Below are 20063 nucleotides of genomic sequence, written 5' to 3'. Positions count from 1 at the left end.
CTGGTTTCATTAACCATCGAACCCCGGATGTTGGGTCGTTCGAGACCCAACCTTAAATCCATCTCGTATCGAGACGACTCTGACACTTGAATGATAATTATCACTCTGATAATGATATTAGAAATTTTCCAAGAAAACTTTTACGTACCCACTGTTGGTCGTCAAACGCGAAATTCAAGTGTCGAGGGTTGCTGAGAAACAATCGATACTTCCTACCGGAAGAAACATCGAATAGCAAGTTTACCAGCGACAAAACTTGAAATAACCGTCAACGTCGACGTCTACATCGTCGTCGTCGCAACGCAGCCCGTTCGAAACGTTCAAAAAGTCGAGCATCCACGTCACAGAAATTTAACTAATTACAAAGTTAGCCAACGGAACATCATGCTCGTTCCATCGTTATCGTTATCGTTAATTTTAGCGTTGACGGTTTCGCAACGAGGCACAAGCCATAATTGCGTGTAATTCAACTTCGCCAAAGTGGAGTTGCCGGAGGTCGATTAAAAACGTTCTGACGGCGACTGACGCGTAACGAAATACGCGGGTTAAAAATGTGCGGGTAATTAAAGCGACACTCCAAGTAACGCGAAGAAACGAGACAGTCGGTGTACGTTCATCAAAATTGAATTACAGTTCATTATCGTTCGACTACACCGTGCGACTGGTTCGATGCGATGGAATATTTCAGCGAGGTTCCACGTTGAAAGGAGGGTCGATAACGATGAAACGAACCCCGTCTCTCGTTCGGACGATTCGTTTAATTAACGGAAGTTACGGCTCGTACAAATCTGTTCCACGATCTTGGAAACTGAATGCCTTCAATCCATCTTCTTCCTCGATCGATCTTATATACCGTAGATATAGAAAATAAGATGTTTCATCGTATGCTACTAATTAACATCTAAAAAGTTTCAAGTGTAATTAAAATTTAATCGTTCCCCGATACAACCCGTTCTGATGCAATATTTTTCCAGTTCAAGATACAAGTTTACGTAAGCACTGGAAGCGTACGATATATGGAAAACGATTCATGTATCTTCCTGCTGGTTTATTGAAAGGAGCCAACTTTCTTCGCCATTTCCGTTCGGGCTTTCACCGTCGTGCAAAGGCGTAACAAAACTAAGAAGAAAGTTCACGTAAGATATTCCCTTTGTCATCGTTGTCAAAGATTTATTGAAAAAAAAAGAAACGAATCACTCGAGGCAATAATACAAAGCCTTAGTAGAAATTTTATTTATTCACAAACACGTTTCGGTCAATTTGTTGTTACACGGCGTGAAATCATTGCAGCTAAAACGTTTCATTATGGACTGCAACGGAGAAACGTGACCAGAATTACCAAAGGATCATCCAGAAAAGCAAGACAGGAAACGCATCTCTGCACCTCGCAAATTTCAAGCTAGAAAAACGATGCAAATTCTTATCCTTCGATTCTGTATCGTCGAAAAACTTACTGAAAAGACAAATTTAAACCTCTTTTCATCTACAGAGAAGCCGAAGCGAACAGTAGTAAGTAGTAAAAGCCAGGTACGAGTCAGACCCAGTTACGAGGTGTATTTAACGACTGCCTGTGTATCGATTTTTCTTATCCGAACGATGATTCCTTATCTACGCTGAACAAGCACGGATAACGCTTGTTATATGGCCGAGTTTCATTCTCTCTAGAGGAAATTATATTCAATAGCAAAGTGCTGCATAACAAAGAGCGTGCAATTGTTCACGATAAAGAAATCTTTTAGCTTCGATGCTTTCCTTTTACGATTAAAAGATTTATCCAGGCTATATTATATTATACAATAACGAGAATTCGATGTATACTTAATGTAAATACTTGCGAGTACAATTCCCTCATCCACGTCAATTACCCGTAACTCTTGTCAGTTGTAAAAATTTCGAAAATAGAATTTTTCATCCCATTGCGTAAGTGATATTACGGAGATAATTAATCATCTTCCGGGTCTTGCGTTCGGATTACAAAAACTAAGATGAAGATTATACAGGATTAGATGGAATTCGAGGCTGATCCTTTCGAGATTAATCCCCGGCTCGTAAATCGATAATTTCACTTGGAATTATAGCGTAAAGATTAAAGCTGATTTCTGATGAATGAAAAGCTGATTTCAATTGCCACGAAGGATTGCTGCTCGGACCATGTGATAATGGTCAGTGTTTAACGGAAGCTAAGGAGTATCATTGATTAAACAGGGATAATACACGAGCCTCGTGCCAGATAATGCTAATTAGTAACTCCGTTACAAGCGCTTCCTGCCCCGAGCTACAATTAGCAACGATTTGTCTCGCCGATAAAATTTCACGGATTAACGATAGAAATTTTGGTTACATAACGTCCTAGAAAATATGTAAGCCAAATTTTGTAAACCTACGTGGTATAAGCGCGCCTTAGGCGCAAACCCAAAACTTAAACCTTGATCCAAAATGTTCGTAAACTTTGAAAGTTCGAAAGGTAAAGTTCAAAGTAGCATAGGAATGAAATTCAATTAATTACAAACACGTCGATCAACCTTTCCCTTTAATCTTATCGATTATTGTGTGAAACTTCTGAAAAGATTTCTCGGCACAAATCTATTTCATCCGAAAACAGACGTCTTCTCTTCTGCGATCAAATAACTGAGAGAACCAATACCCTCCCGCTGTGCCGGAGAGAACCCATCATTTGATAAAAAATGAGTTAAAGGTGTCTCTCGTAAAAGGAGAACCACTTACTAAAAGTGATTCGACCGAAACATTAATCAGACGTTTCACGAAAGGAAAACCTCGATAACGCTTAGGTCTTTACTACTTTCATAGCTATAAAAACAATCCCACCTTTATCGTCTTAGAGGTGTGATTAAATAAAACTCTGTTATATCGAAAATTTCTTTTTTCAAAGTGTATCCCAGAGATTCTTTCCGATATTAAATATGTATTTGTAGACTTACGTGTGGCTCTCGACGAACCCTGTCACTGGGCTTTATCATACGTACATCGAGGATTAAACGATCATTGCACACGTCGGTACACGTGCCATAGAAAGCCTGTTGCATAGGCAATAGACGATTTCCTTGTGTAACGACATTACCACTGGAAAATTACGCACGATCCGGAGACGGTCAAAGCGGATGAGCGAGTGATGCAACGCGAAAGGATAGCAAGGAATACAGGGTGGTTCAAAAGAATAGGTCGACACTTTTTGCGATCTGAACAATAGAAATAGCAAAAGAAACAACGAGCCTTGTTTGCGAGGATATTTACGCGCAAGAGCAAGTGGATAATTACTATCGATTACTCGCTGGCTCGTTTGCGCTCGTTGGTCTGCAATGAGCTCGGAATCACCGGCTCCACCTGTTGCTAGGCTCGATTCTGCCTTTTCCTTCTAACTCGAATCGTACCGAACTTCGGGAAAGAATATTTAAAAAAAAAAACTTGCATTATGAAAGCAGATTTTGTTAGAACCCTTGGCATTTGAAACACACACCTGTGCACCAAAGCCGCGAGTCTGCTGAAGGATTAATAATCTGTCAGAATAGAGAACTAACTCAAAGAGCGGGAAATCCGCTCTGAGAAACCGACAAAAGACATGTAATTAATATCGTATCTCGGCGCTGTTAGACACCTGCTCAACGAAAGAGCATCCATCTTCTTTTAAATATCATTAATTTATGCTTCAGGTTAATAGAACAACTTACTAATAATTCAATATCTGGAAGAATGACAAGTTTGACCATTTTCTGTCCACTCTCTATTCGCGAAAGAAAATAATTGCCAGAACTCTTCAAACACTCTACGTACAATGTAACTCCGTCGCTGGAAGTCTCTTTTTAATCCGACGCCAAGTAAACTTTCGCCAACTACAATAAGATCTTAACGACAAAAGGGAGCAACCAGTCACTTCCTACGATCTCATCTTCGAGAAATGGAGCGTTGAAGCTAAAGGTCCTGGTGCGCCAGGGTGAACTCCAAGGGACGATAGGTGCTCCGAGTGATGCTCGAAAGAAAATTGTCGCGTAATACTTCAACCCTTCCTCGATGTCCTATTATAGATATTAAGGGGCTATACCAGTCTAACACTTTTGAAAAACCGATTTTTTTTTCCTTTTTTTAAAAGTCTATACTCTCTAGAATATTATATTAAAATTTTAAGGTCGAATCTCAAATAGTTTAGGAATGGTAGCGTTCTAAAGAGTAACTGCTGGATCGCGTTTTTCTCAAAACGGTATTTCTCAAATTTGCTGCAGCTCTAACTCGAATACAAATTATTGCATCGACTCGAAACTTTTTCAGCGTGTTCAGTACATGTTTTGTCGTACCATGAACTTGGATTTTTTTGATTGGATGAAAAATGTCAATTTGGCATTAAAAAAAACTGCTATTTTTTTCTTCAAAACTTCGCCATTTTGTCAGATTTTGATATTTTTCAAAAATCCTAGTTCATAGTACGGAGAATACCTTCTAGTTTAACAGCGTTTTTGTTATTTTTTATTTTAAGCACTCAGGCGGCGGCAATCAATGCAGCAGTGGAGCAACTTTTTTTTTTGGAGCGCTGGGAGATAGCGCATAAGTCGCTTGTTTTTTATTATTTTTGTACCAAAAAATTACTATAGATATATGATTTGTAATTAAATACATCCCTGAAGTTTAAAAACATGGGATGTACTCTTTCTTTAAAAAAAAAAATTCCCGAAAATCACCTGATTTTAGAGCGGTCACACTGGTATAGCCCCTTAAGATTCTATTATGGAGTGAAAAAGACAGGCAAAGAGCACCTGTCGCGAGAGGGTGAAAGGTGTGGGAGACAGGCTGTGGCCATTGCATGGTTTGAAATTGCAAGCCTCCTTGTGGACGTACGTCTGTCAGAAACTCGACGGTGGCTTTGTGGAGGCACGTTAAATTCGTCGGACCTAATGGAGTCGAACGAAGGTGGTGTTTGCGTACGGAACGCTTCGAGTAATGAAACCTTTGACGCGAATACCTGACTCGATAGATAGGCCCAAGGATGCTGGTATTCCATTAAATTGTCAAAATACTGTTGCGACATCAAGCGCCACCGCAACGCTTGTTTAATTACATTTGCTTTGACAACGAAAACTATCTCTTTATCGACGGTACCATCGATGCTCCCCGAACGAGACGCTTTTTCCATCTCGTTTCAACCCTTCAACCACCCTACGACCAAGCGTGAACTATGGCTCGGTTTTCTGAAAATCGAGCCCCGCGATACCTTGTCAGGGATAATAAATTGGCAGCCGGTTTCGTGAGATAAGAGTAAATTAATTAAACAAACAATCGCGAAAAACCTTTCGCCCGGATATTGAATTCAGACCCGTGGAATCCCTCCGATCCCGGACAAAACGAGCCCAGCAGGTAGGTGAGTATTGATTTTTCTTAATTAGAGTAGGAAATGTCAGTTTTAGGATACGCGTTAGCGCGCTAGGATCAACTGAATCGTTAAAGCGTTTATAGAGAGGTTGGCTGTGATCGTGGTAGAGCCGTAAATGGAGCGATTTCTCGGGCAAAAATAAGTCGAAGGTAAACGACTCGCCTTTGCTTTGTCTTCTCAAATTAGTCTAGACATCGAAACAAAACCTACCCGATCGATGGGACGAGAATATAATTGAATACATTAATTGTTGTGTTAATTAAATGAACCGCTTTGATGCTACGCGTATTTAACCCTTTATTGTATGAATTTTGATGACGAGTTGGAAAAAATATAAATATATAGCTGTCATGAAATAAATAATATTTATTTTTATTCATAAGCTTGGAACCAACGTGCTCAGAGTCTTCAGTATTGTCTACTTAATTTACTATAGAACATTTGAAATTTAAGTTCCCAATTGGGAACGGAATGCAATAGAGAGTTAACTCTATATGTTTAATGAACAAGTTCTTCGTAGTTGTTGATACGAAGGATGGTTCCGAGCGATAATCAAGCAGACCACGGTCGTAACAGTAAGTTTCATAATATTCGCGGCTATCGTTATATCCGAGCAACGAGACGAATAAAACTCCATAACAGAGGAAGCAATAAGCATGGAAATTGCTAGGTGCGTTTGTCAAAGGATCTCGCTCGTCTAAAAACGCTCAATAAAAAACTAATTTATAACTAGAGGATGAAGAGAGCTTGCTCCTCGAACAAACTAAGGAACAAGAGAGAAAAGCAACCGCGCTATGCACTCTTTGTCTTGGAAAACGTTCGCCAGAGCGAGATCGACAGACTTCTATCAGGGAACTTTTCAGTTTTCACGTCAATTTTCGCAGAAAAGGTCGGATCAAACGAGATAAGGTTCTTTATAAACGTATTCGAAGGAAAGAACAAACTTCGGTTGTAACGGTGTACAAAGGTGAAGAACGTCATCGCGATAATTCTATAAAAAAATTTGCCACGTAAACAACCGTTTTCTGTGAAACATTTTCAAAAAACGTGAACAGACGTAAGCGTTTATCCTTGACGACATTTTTAACGAGCTCCGAGTTACCATTTTATTCGAAATGTGGAAATACGCAAAAGAGACAATATTTGAAACAATCGGAACGAAGGGAAATAAAGCGAACGTAATGGTTCAACTGATTTTCCAGTCATAAAAACGTGTGTACAGGTAGGTGGAGAAGAGCGGTCGAATCGATGCAAAAAATCAATATTATCTGGGTGAAGCAGCAATGGAAACGTCGCGTACAATCTGGCTATGCTTTCCAGGAAATGCAACAAGTCGCAGACTCCCGCCATCCGGCCAGGAGAACCCAATTGCCTCTGGCACACCGTGTCGCTGCACTTTTCTCGATTGAACTGATCCCACCGACAACGTTATTGCCGTTCCTTTTCTACGGGTCGAAAGTGACACGGGGAAATCCATGAAAATCGTTTCCAGATCGCTCTATACAGAGTTCAAACCAAAAATCGAGCAATAATAGCCTAAATATCATATTCCCTTTTTTAAAGAATATTAACGCAGCTCATTGTGCGACAGATTAAACAAAAAGGACAAATGGCACAAGTTCGAATACAAATGTAACAGCGAGGGCTATCAAAAACTCAGGCCTCGGGGGATGAGATTACAAGGAGAAGGATGAGGTTTCGACTTTCGAACAAAATGAAACGCGTAGAGGAGGCAGGAAAAAGCAGGAAAAAGCAGGAAAAGGACGCGGTGGATCGCGAGCTTAGATTCAGAGGCTGTGCGAGCGAACAGTGTCGAATCTGAACTCCCAGGCTCCGTCGATCGATGCCCGGGGCACGCTGCTATATATAACCATCCCTGCTACCTGCCACCCTCTCTTTCTCTTGCCATTTAACCCAACCCTCTGTCTCTCTTCCTCCGTGTTTTCGACCTGTGGCGTACGACCCTGTGCTCTCCAGCCACCTGCCAACCCTTCAACCCTTTTCTTTCTCTTTCCTTTTCATCCGTTGCATAATATCGTATTACATTCTGTTAAGTTTCTGCCTATCGAATAGACGATATCGAAACATAGGAACTCTGATAGGATTCGATGACACAAAGGGATCACAAAATACCTCTTATAGCGTGTCAATTTGAAGCTAAAAATTTCGATAAAAATTCCAGTGTTTCATTAATACTGTTAATACAAAGTAGGTGATTCCTCGTTTGAATCATCGGAAACTGTTCCAGGAATGATGAGTTACCCAAATCTCTTCCAGTGTCTCGTTACTTTACCCCGAATAGCAATCGGCGTATCGTAAATCTACTGTGCCACATGAACCCACATTGGTCGCATTGTAGCATTCGGGAAAAGTTCCGACTCCTTGGCGCCGGCAATCCGCCCTACATAGCAAAATGGCTGGAAGACTTCGTTTTAGAAAATTCTTCCTGGTTAACTATCGAGATCACTGATTCCTTGATTAAGTCGCCAGCCACGCAAAAGTCGACATTACTCTAGGAGCGAACATGTTCTTGGCTAGGAAAGCTCTTAAAAATCTGACCGAGTGCAAGCAACTTTATCTCGTTTGTCCTCAAAAAGTTTCAGCGCTTCAACGGTAAATCTTCGCGCGTAAAATCGTTTCCCTTTGAATCAATTTATCACGCGACTAGGTAAATGAATGATACAAGTAGGTTCGATGTTCTACAGAGAGCGAAGATTAATTCGCGATCGAATTGCGCGCAGATAAGCCGAGCCATTTCATAATTACCCCCTGTCGAGTGAACTGGCATCAAAACGGCGCGGACCGTTTCGACGTGGCGCGACGACCAACAGAGTTCACAGCCTGGCCATTCTATTGCGTGTAATTCGATTCGATCTAGGAACCATCGGATTTGTCCGATGGCCAACCCTTTGCGAAATGCTTTTGACGACTCCCGATCGCTATTCCAAACGACCGAACACCGAAATTAGTATTCGCCTGCGATAAGCTCGTCCTAGAATGGAGGACAAACTCTCCTGTCCCTTATAATCAGCTTGAAAATCAATACACATGCTCCTGTTCTTGTTCAACCAATAACAAATGATCCAACTAATAATTTCAATTTTCAGGATACATTGCGTACATGTAATTCAATCCTTAAATACAATTATTAAAATGTGCAATGGTGGAATTAATTCTGAACACTGAATAAAAATATTTATTATTTCATATTTGTGCAGAAAATGTATATTCTGCTATGCTAAATTGATACCGTAATATTTTTATTGTAATACTTAATATTTTCACACGATTTCGTTTGTAAATGCTTTAAAATTTTAATTAAAAAAATCTATTCCGTGTTGTAATTAAAAAACAATGATTAGAATATAAAATATAAATGATTATATATTAAATAATTTGAATAAATTTAAGTAAAAATTTAAAAGTATCCAGAATTAACTCCACTAGTGTGGATAACCGAATGTCTCTATCTTCGTATTCCCAATTAACACCTAAACCCTTTGATTGATTCAGACGAGATTTTGCGTAATTAGTCCCCGTACCGAGGGACTCCGCCTAAACTACAAGCTACGCGAAACAGAGCCCCTCCCGATTTCATCCCCTTGACGCTTTACGATAATTGAAGTTTATCCGGTAAATAACGCTACTTGCCATCTATCCGTTTTTGCAATATTAGATAAATTTTGATCGAGTCCCGTGAACTGACGAAATTGGACGGATCGGATTTGAGCTCCCCGGTCACTTTGTAATAATTTAATGTTAGCGGATTATCCAATGAATAATCATCGCATAATGAATAAATACGCCAATTAATTTTAGAATATCATATTATAATATAACTGTTGCAATAAAAGAACGTATGTTATTCATCTATAACGAACAATTGAATTTCAATGAAATAATTAATTAATTAATTTCGATACGTCATTGCTTGATTTTCACGTATGTCATAGAATAAAATTACAGATTTTTCAGGAAAGAGGAATTTGAATAATACTGATTCTAGACCCGGAACTAGCTAGTATCAAAGAGTCGATTACAATGTCTGGTAGCAGCAGCCATACATGTGCCAATGTGACTGTATAGATTCGTGGCTGTAGAAGCGGATATAAAGTTTGCATAGAATGATTGCATGGAAATACGAGAGCTTTTTGTAACCGTACCACGAACAAACTGTCTGTTCCCTGCTTTCTTTTAGTTAAAGCTCACTCTATCAAAATTTCATTAAAAATTCTACGTTTTTTTAACCGGTCTCTCTCGTTACACTTTTTCAGCGTCTACCTTCGTTAAAGAGTTCATTCTATATTTTCTTTCAGTTAGGTACATTCAGACACTGTCTTTCATAAGGCAAGTAAAAGGTTAAAAACACAAAACGTTTCTATTAGAAAGAGGCAGGGCCGACCCTGAGGTTTCGGGGGTCCTAGGCGAGCTCCGAAAAAGAACCCCTTCACATATATGACATAAAGGGTTAATCCCGTTTAGTAATGAATAATGAAGCTTGTATGACTAATTTAGATTTGCATTTACATCGATTAATTTTCAAATAAAATTACTCTTCTTGCATTTTTAGACGCAAAATCGTCTTATGGGGGACCTGGACCTTTGGGGCCCAGGACCGGCCCTGGAAAAAATCTACCGTTAATTAAAGTGTGAACACAATTGCAATGTTTGTTTCCAATATTAGAAATAAATTGCTCGTGTCGCGTTATTTGTACTCGGAAATAGAAACAATATTTTCACGGTTTTATAACAGTTATTTATCGGAAGGGACACGAGGAAACTTTTTTTTTTATCGAGAAAATATCACACCGACAAATTTCACATTTTAGAGAATCGAACATTAAAAGCATAGGTTTCGTCTTATTTCGATGTTTCCTACCTCTCGACTTCCTTTGACGGTCTCGGAAAACATAATATTTCTGCTGTGTTTACAAAAGGAGGGTTGAAGATTCGTTAGATACTTTTTTTCCGAATTTTCCACGTCTTCGCGTTCCAGGTTCACGAGTAAGCTTCTTAGAGAGAAGGTAAAAGATATTTTCCGTAGTTTGTCGGATACTAGTACCGTCGTTTCAACAGAGGAAACGAATTTCTTCCCTTTCCACTCCAATGAAACGCGACAAGTTGCTTCCCTCAGCATTTGATGAGACGAGAAACTTGTTTTGTCAACACACCCGATTCATGGAATAGTTTATAACGTCTACCAAGGACTGTACAAGAGAATACGACCGTCGAGCCTGCTTTCGTCGAAAGATAACAGACTAAACGTGTTTACAAATCTGTAGGAAGTAAAACCAGTACGGTCACGAAATACAAAGGCAATTTTTCTTCTGTACACGTACCGTGTAGCGTGTCAATACAGAGGAACGACAAAGATTATACGAAAGCCAAAGCTTTTCTACTTTGATTGCGATCTCGCCGTCTCCTTTACTTCTTTACCCTCCTGTACAATCGTACAACATGCACGCGTAATTTCTCTTGTACATCCGGCAGAACGGAGGTGTTCGCCCGCTAACACGAAGATCCTCCTTGATAATCGACCCCCCCGCCGTTCTACCGAGTCGCGGCCTTAAATAAAGATCATTACAAATTCCGTCCTAATTTTTCACCATGCCGTTTCTTATTTCTACATCCATTTAGATGCTCGATAAGACGCGATCGACGGATAAGCGTGGGAACAATGCTAACATTGAGCCAGAAAATTTTTCTGGGTTCAATTGAAACGACATTTTTATTATTTTTCTCCGAGTGTACATTTACACTGTTCTGAGACGAGATTAGTGGGAATTTATACGTTATTTGATTAACAGGAATAATTATAATGAGTGTACATATGCAACTATTCTCTTACAAAGAATTGTAACTTTTATTTCTAACAGAATATATTTCTCGAGAGGAAAATGTCATTCCAACGTAGCGAGTTGTATGCAATTAACCCAGCATTCAGAACGTGTACGTATAGAAAAATAACATAAAAGATACGTTTCCAAACGTTGAACAAATATAATCCGTAATCGTCGTGTAGTAGTTTGCATGCTTTTTCGATATCTATATATTTTTGTACTGTGAAATATGTAATGGTGTTTGACTTGATTCTCGTAGTGTTACTTTTCATACGCCATTGGAAAGATTGTTACCAACCGTTAGCAGACGATTAAATTGTTTCGAAAAAAGAAGATCGAAAAAGAGGTTAGACTTACCTTCCAGTATTTTTGACAACCCCGTTGACGTCGTAGAGACGCAAAAGAGGAATCTATCCGTCAGCTGGTCATCATAGTAATCGCTGCTCGATGATGTTCACCACCACTGATTCACTGTCACTGAACCTGTCACCATGACAGCGCGGCGTGTCATCGTTAACCGTGTTTCGATACGAGACAAATGTTAAAAAATAAGATCGTAGATCAGGCGAATCGTAAGAAAAACCGAAAACGGATAAAGGATCTTGTAATTGAACGTTGTCACAAACGCGCAACGCGATTTAAATGAAAAAAACACACTACGATTCTACGCAGCTACGCATAACGCTGGCACGCGCTCGACGGTCACTACACTAACTGGCGGTTCTTCGCTTGAATTTCGTCTTCCCCAGCGGCGGTCCGCGCAACGACCAATCAGCGTCGAGCTTCGTTCCGCCTCCTCCGCCAATCACGTGTAATCAGCACACGGCTTTCGTAAGTATTTCATTTCGCCAGTCGTACGTCTAATTGCGTTGCTGTTGTACCTATAGAGCAAAATTAAGACGCAGTTAATTCCTCCGATTCGTGAAATATACATCAAGTTGTCAATTATTTATCGTCGAGTAAAGTACTAGCGAACGTATTTTTTTGGCGGGACGTACGTGAGAAACATGGTGGACGAAGAACTTCCGGTTCTGGTTCCGGTTCCGGTTCAAGTATTACGTGAAAGTGCAGTGTTCAAAATGGTGGTACTTTTTCAAAGTGGATAATACTTTTTCATAAAAGCTGTTTTTGCAGTGAAGAATTAAGGTCAATCCTGGCACGATGGCAACGAATTCAATGCATGGTTCATCGGAAAAGGTAGGTTTTTAATATTTCTTCGAACAATTTGAATTATCGCGCATATTACGAACGCCCTCATAGTGGAACGGTCAGAATGCATGTAGTTCTTTAAAGCGTAACCGTCAGCTGCAAAGAGAAATAGCTCGTCGATAAAATAGAAATATGCAGTTACATGCATAAAACATTCGTTTTCACGGTTTTGTTTTGTTAAAACGAACCATTTAACGCCATCTTCTGGCTCGTTTAGAAGAGGTACTTTTATCAGCTTTATATCGAACAAGAGTTCGATTTGTACGATGGAAAGCGAAGATCACATCGTACACGCGTCTTGAAATTGAATACACTGGAAATGACAAAAACTATGTTAAAAAGAACTACATTCTTTATTATACAAAAAATTCAGTAGTTTGTACAAAACGGTGTATTCTTATGTTCTAAAGTGTTCGTAATGAAACGAACATTTGTAAACAATCATTCTCCGAAATTATTTAGGCATATATCAAACTCGTAACTTCAATTATAATAACAAATTTGTTACGAGTTTCATGCATACTTCATTCACGACGTAAATATACAATTAATTTACCTTGATCTATCCACACGGTTCGTTCACAAAACTATAACGATTACAAAACAGCACAAATTTGTTTTTACAATCCGTACATTTCGTACGAATACTCTATAACAATTATATATATTTATATATATATATTATGCGTATCATTATTTCAAGAAAAATCAAGTGGCACATCTCGTAAAGATCATTTGCTTGCTTTACAAGAGAATCGGCGAAAATAGGAAAATACATAAAAAAAATTTATTAGTAAATTAATATGGACATGTGTTCGAAGTTGACGAACTGGAATAGGAAAAGCGTAGTTCCTTCTTAACTCGAACAGGCAATTCGTTTTTTCGTTCTTTAATTGTCCATCCGACACGTTAAAATCCCACCACCATTTGTACTTGTAATTCTTCTTCAATTTCACGATCCACTTACAAAGATCAATCCAAATGAATTAAAAAGTTGTTAGAGATTCTCCGTTAACACTCCAAGTAGTAAGAAGGAAGTGCGTCAAATAAAACAGCTTAGACAGTTGACAATAGAAATTAGCTAAATTGAGTTAGGATTACGATGATTGAGCTGCCAGCATTTCTTCTTGCTGCAATTTTCTGCGATAGTTGTCCAAAGTAACTTGTATAGTCTTCTCAGAATATCGACAGTTTTCGGCTCCACAGGTACACGTGAACGACTTGCATTTTATAATCCAGAATTTCTCTCCATAATCGAAGCTGAAGGCAAACAATTCCGTATTGGTCTTCGGTGATAAATTGTATGATATTAATGAAAAAAAAATCCATGTTCAAAAATAACAACGTGAAATATGTACATTCCTTGTAAGACCTTTAAACCCGTTCATATGTATATATTACACATTCCTCCTCCGTGATACTAAATACGAATTCCAACAAACTTACCATCTCCAAAATTAGCGAGAGAAAAGGAAAATAAGGTAATAAATATCATGTACTCGATAAAGTCAGTTCCGTCTATTTTAAGATGCGAAAACAATATTAAAGCTGACATGTGTTGAAAGAGAGCAAAGCAGAATATTGAAAAAAGAATAAGGCATAGAAACTGTAATTATATCAGCGACGAATGAACGATTAGCCAACCAAAACCAAAGGTGAAAATGGTTTATTAACCAAAAAAGGTTGCATGAAATGCCATTTACTAACATGTACATGTGCTATAATTTTCATGTGTCAATCGTTTTCTTTGGTTTTTTTTAACATACCCGAGCTCTTCGTCTGCCTCGATGTCGCGGTTGGCAAAAAATGCTATCCTAGGAAAGTGTAAATCCTGATGCTCGACAAATACTCGCACTGGCAAGAGATTAGGCGCGCATGAATGATTTATAAAGCGAGCAATATTTCCATAACGTCTCGCATCGATGCAATATGTTTCTCCATCCTGTATGCACAGAAAAAAAAAATATGATTAATGACACAGCGATAAACGAACGTACAGGAATCTATTGAATATTCAATACTCACTCTGTTATCTAAATCGAATAGATAGGAATCGTCTTCTCGATGATCAGCTTCAGAATCAGAAATGATTTCACCAACGTATTCGCATACATAGGAACCTTTAGGAATGTGTCGTAACGTTCTAAGGCCCCAACCTTTACCTTTCGTTCTGAACAATTGAAACCTTTGGGTTAAACCATGCTGTACAACACGATTATTGCACGTTATACGATTACAGTCACACGCTGGATTACACTCAAATAACATTGGAGGATCTGAATAGAGAAACAAAAAACTTATATACTTATTATGCACCCTTCATATATCTATACATATACAGTGAGAGGCAAAAGTGAGTAGACACTGTTCAAAATAGAATACCTCGGTTAAAATTGGACTAAATAACTTGAGGTTTTTTCAGAAGCTAGAAAAATTAATTCATTAATTTTCTAAAACGATGAAAATACATATTTTTATAACTTCACAAAAAACCTCAAGTTATTTAGTCCAATTTTAACCGAGGTATTCTATTTTGAACAGTGTCTACTCACTTTTGCCTCTCACTGCATGTATATAGAATATTTAGTACACGTGATCAGCATACCTGTATAATTAAATTCCGGTATCAGTTTTCCTTCTTCATCGTACCAACATCGCAAACTTATATTTCCACACAAACATTTTTCTGAACTACAGTTGTCTTCGCATCGACAAGACTGTAGGGATGTTATCGTTCGATCAACATGTATATTACTGGTGAAACAATTTTCAGTCACATAGAGGAAATCTGTTGGCTTGTCTTCTGAATCGTATCCGTTAACGCATTGAATCGGATTCGTTTCCTTGCCACGTGAAATGTCACTGTAAATCATTAAATGTATTTTCACAGAAATTATTCGACTAGAAAGAAAGATACATCAAATTTGATAATCACTTAGTTAAAATTTTTACTGTTTTCTCCCACATATGTTCAGAAAGTTCATTAACTTTCGCATTCAATCTTAATGCAGACATAGTATCGCCATCGTTTGTACAACAGTTTACTGCTGTTTCTCCTGCTGCATTAACTTCCCCTATCTTAGCACCACGAGCTAACAACAAAATACTAACTGCATACTGATCTTGTCTAGCAGCTATGTGTCTGCAACATATTAGATATGATAAAGAAAATATCGTTTACACGATAAGAGTAGCAAATAAAAAACTTACAGAGGCGTATCGCCATGAACGTTAACAGCATTCACATCACAACCCTCGTTGAGTAACATTTCTGTAATCTCTGAACTTCCACTAAAAGCACTCCAATGCAACGCTATGTTTTGTTCCGCATCTCGTATCAAAGGGTCACACTTTTTGTCAAGTAAAAATCGTGCTACTTCGGCATGACAAAATTCACAGGCCCAAATTAAACTTGTCCATCCACCGTCGTCCACTGAATCTAATAAGGCATAAACGATTACTCTTGCACATGGTGTTAGATCAAATTAAGGCAATAATCGACTGCTGATTATGATTTTAATTACCTACTAATGTTCTTGGTGCTTTACATTCCGTCAAAATTATTCGACATACATCTAAATGACCAGATTTAGCAGCCATGTGCAAAGCAGTCATACCATCTTCTCCTTTTAACGTAACATCGGCTCCGATTCTTATTAAATATTTCACCACGTCGGCTTTACCTTTGCTAGCGGCTAACATTAACGGTGTTAGTTGATTTCTATCCATCACGTCTAATTGAGCACCGGCTTGTACTAACACGTGCACACAAGATAAGTGACCTTTATCTGCGGCTATATGAAGGCCAGTTCGATGTGCGTAATCTCGGAATGTATGGTTTGCATTGTATCCACATGCTAAAAAATTAGGATGATTTATGAATAATATATTATTTTTAATAAAATTGACGGAAGTGAAGGTAGCATGGTAACACACCTAAAACATTGACCAATTTTTCTAAATCCCCATTCTTTACAGATGTGTAAAGACTCATTATTGTATAACGTTCTGGTCTCTCAGTGTTAACAGACGGTTCAGGTATTTTAATAATATCTGGTTGAATTAAAGGACTAGGGGGTCGTTCTGCTAACTTCGTATTGTCACCTTTCCCTGGCAAACTCATTTTCGCAGAAGGCAGTTTTGAAAATTTCTTTCGTGTCGGAATGAACACAGGTTTTCTTAAACCACTCATAGTGACCATTACATCGTATGCTGTACTCTCGTTTCCACAATGTGGACATACTCCTTTTTTGTTCGGATATATCTCGCATTCACGATGATACTGATGGCCATTAATACATTGTACAAACTTTCCTTGCGAACAAAAGAGTCCACAAGAAGGGCAACAATTATGTCTTAGTAGTCTTTCCTTATGCATCCGACACAAAATGATAAAAGGAACACGTGTACTAGGTCTCCTCATTGCTACATCGTTACTATCAACTTCGTTACAACATCCTACTAATCTATTGTCGATAGAATCTATTGCGGTACAATACAGTGGTGCCCCAGAACCAGTTATCGTTACATACAGCTGAGATCTCACTTGACATAAACATAACATTGACTGACCATATGTCTAAAATACACGATCAATATTAAATATAATATGAACGATGTATGAGAATAGCCAATTTATATATAAAATATACTAACTTCACTCATAATTGCTGTTGACTCTGGTTTTGAAGCTTGCCCTTCTGCGGGACTTGGGCTTGGAGCCATGCTTCTCCTTGTCCTCTTAGCGGGTACAGTACCTTCTAGAAAATTAAATACACGTTAATGTAATTATTAACGTGTACAGTGCGCGTATGAAATATTACCTTCAGGATAATCATTATGTTTGCCTGTTTCTGCTATTGATACAGATCCATCTGGAAACAAAATATTTCTATAGTACCATGTTCTTTTTTATACTAATTTTATATATTTTTTTTCATACCTTCGAACGAATCAGCTTTCGCTATTTTCCTGGCAGCTTGACTTCCTCGAGGACGACCTCTTTCTCTCTTAGGTCTACCAGTAGCAGGCTTTAGAAATGGCTTTTCTATGTCTGCTAAAGGTATATCATCATTTGTTGGACTGCCAATTGAATTACACAATTTTGTTTGTGATTCTGAACTTTTTATCATAGGAGACAATTTTGGCATACCGTCAAAGTCAGATGAAAAATTTTGAGATTCATCCAGGATTGTATCATTTGCACTACTTTCTGATATGGAAGAATTTCTAGAACATTCTAATGTTGAGTTTACCTCAGAGAGACTAATATTCCCATCAGAAATTGATGCTTCTGCTTCCTGACGTATGTCAGGAGGCTTAGCTTGCAACTGTTTATTATGACCTTGCATCACCTTTTTAGGTCTTCCTGGTTTATTGTATTTCCTCTGCTTTTTAAACCCTAGATTTTCTTCTGTATAATTAGACTTTTCCTTCCTTGCCATTGCACTCTCTAACACAGTACTCTTCAATGTTTCTTTACAAAGTCTTCTAGCTGAACGTTTAGGACCTGGAGGTTCTTCTGTGTGGTCGCTAAAAATGTTATAGAATGTTTACAAATATCATGCGTAGTAATTTTATGTATTTGAGATGAAAGAAAATAAAAAAACCTAAGTGCCCTTAATCTAGGTCGTCCTATTCTCCTTTTCCTAGTAACTGGAGGTGTGCTATCTGCTTGTTCACTTTGCTGAGTAGGTTCTGTTGAAGCATTTACTTCATCAGTCTTAGCTTTTACATCGGAAGTGGTGGATTTTTCCTCTTTTGGTACTTCCATATTTTCCTTTGGTGTTTCTGTTTCCTCTGGTTTTTTCTCTGGTTCTTTGCTCTCAAAATCTTTGGCTGGCTCTTCTGTTCTACCTTCTTCTGAATCTGATTTTTCAACAGTGTCAGAATTCTCATCTGAATTCTCGATCTTGACAGAAACACCACCAATCTGATCACAATTTGCTAGTTCATCAGGAACTAAAGTAAGGTTGGAGGAACAACTTGATATCTTCGTTTTTTTACCATGATCTGTATTTTCGTCGATTGTCCTAAACGTAAGGACAATCCGTGGAATACCATTATCTTTTTTCAAAATTTCCTGTTTTCCAGTATTTTCATCATCTTTTGAATTTTCGTCCGGTGGTGTCGATTCGACAGAATTTTGTTTTATGGGAGTAATTTCATCGTTTTTCTCTCCATTGGATTCTTTTTCGACTGCTGATGGTGCATCAAGAATCGCGGCCGGTTTTTCGTTTTCCTCGTGATCCGATTTTTCTGATCGATTAATTTCTGCGTTTTTGACGGGACTTATACTTTTGTTAAATTCATTTGTCATACCCTCGAGAATTTGCTGGATGCTGACCTTATCTTCGACCCTCTCGGCAGCCATATCTTCCTCTTCGCCCCCTTCTTGACAACCCTCCATCGTGGCAGTTTCCTTACTCTTATTCTCCGACATATTATCAAATTTTAACTGGAAACTACAAATCTTTACCCTTATTAAGTCAGCTCATTGTAAAATTTGACAGTCGATTGATCTATTACTATACGCCCGTTAACTATCAGACAGTACTCCAACGTTGACGATGTCTTCCGCAAAGTACAAGTAGCTGAAACAGCAATGGAACGCCTTCTAATTTTCGTTCTGACTGAATACTATCACTGGTATTCAAACAAACACCATGAAAATATCTTTCCATACACTTTCCAACAGGTTGACTAATTCTATTATCACAGAAACCATTTGTTCCAAAGATTTTCAGAGAAATATCTACACTACGCTGGTGTGCCCCGCGTAGACCTGGAGGCCATATTGATTGCTCAGGGACGGGCCGATTCGAGCGATGAATTTATTTTTAAAATGATCCTCGCCTAAGCCCTTCCCGTGTCAAATTATTTACTTCCTCTCAATTTTGGGAGATCATTCGATATCTTTCAGTTATTATATTTCTTTAAAAATACTCTAGTACGTATAAATTATACAAGGAACGAACACTATGAATATCTATATTGCATGATTGTAAGTCTATGCACCTATACATTGAAAGCAAAAAAGATAATGAATTCTTCTGTAATTCATTGCTCCCAGTTAAATCAAATGATTGTTTTATAGTAATTTAATTTGCTTCGAAAATTCGTTTTTCTAACAATTAAATATTTACGAACGATCGACAATCAATTTCCTATTTATATTATATCATTTAAATGATCAATTTATAAATTACGAATGATACTCGACGTTCTCATTTTCATATAGTATGTCATTCACGTGGTAAAAAAATAAGACCAAAGTACAAATGACCTTATTTTATTATTGAATACAAATCAGTGTTTGTATTTATATCGAATAATATAGGAAAACATTCTATATAGGATTAATTAAATTTGCTACAGCAACTTAGTAATACGATCGGTTCGTATAGTTTTATTAATCGGCACGTAAAAGAAATGGAATTCTTGCTACGAAAACGAAACCATTACGATACAATAATAGTAGCGCGCATGAGCGCTCGACAAAAAGAAATTGCTTAGCATTACGTGGCAGCATATGATAAAAATAAGTTGTAGGTAATAAGTAGCGATATTGACACAAGATAAAAGATTTCAAAATTTTCAGATTTAACAATGGTAGGATGAATAAAGAAAAGAAAGTA

The 20063-nt window shown here is 38.1% G+C and overlaps 2 protein-coding genes across 14 annotated transcripts in view; both read right to left on the bottom strand.

The window, feature by feature from the left end:
* Positions 1 to 11912, bottom strand: part of LOC114873253 (voltage-dependent calcium channel type A subunit alpha-1) — an 84715-nt gene extending 72803 nt beyond the window's left edge. For all 13 annotated transcript variants that reach the window (XM_029181388.2, XM_029181377.2, XM_046288239.1 and 10 more), the window contains exon 1: positions 11575 to 11912. The gene's annotated coding sequence lies outside the window, so the exon portion shown is untranslated. The remainder of the gene's footprint in view (positions 1 to 11574) is intronic.
* An 848-nt stretch (positions 11913 to 12760) lies between these two features.
* Positions 12761 to 19427, bottom strand: LOC114873215 (histone-lysine N-methyltransferase EHMT2). Its single transcript, XM_029181302.2, has 12 exons — positions 18036 to 19427; positions 17369 to 17958; positions 17250 to 17300; positions 17083 to 17186; positions 16363 to 17005; positions 15951 to 16283; positions 15637 to 15865; positions 15362 to 15568; positions 15032 to 15288; positions 14452 to 14702; positions 14193 to 14368; positions 12761 to 13686 (listed from the first exon to the last, which is right to left on the bottom strand). Exons 1-12 carry the CDS (start codon positions 18866 to 18868, stop codon positions 13524 to 13526), a joined length of 3837 nt encoding a protein of 1278 aa, XP_029037135.1. The 5' UTR covers positions 18869 to 19427; the 3' UTR covers positions 12761 to 13523.
* Positions 19428 to 20063: the final 636 nt, after the last annotated feature.

Source organism: Osmia bicornis, chromosome 12 (genome assembly GCF_907164935.1).
Source record: "Osmia bicornis bicornis chromosome 12, iOsmBic2.1, whole genome shotgun sequence".
NCBI classification, from domain to species: Eukaryota; Metazoa; Arthropoda; class Insecta; order Hymenoptera; family Megachilidae; genus Osmia; species Osmia bicornis.
The sequence above is the reverse complement of the archived record's forward strand: the minus strand, read 5'-3'. Positions and strand labels throughout refer to the sequence as shown.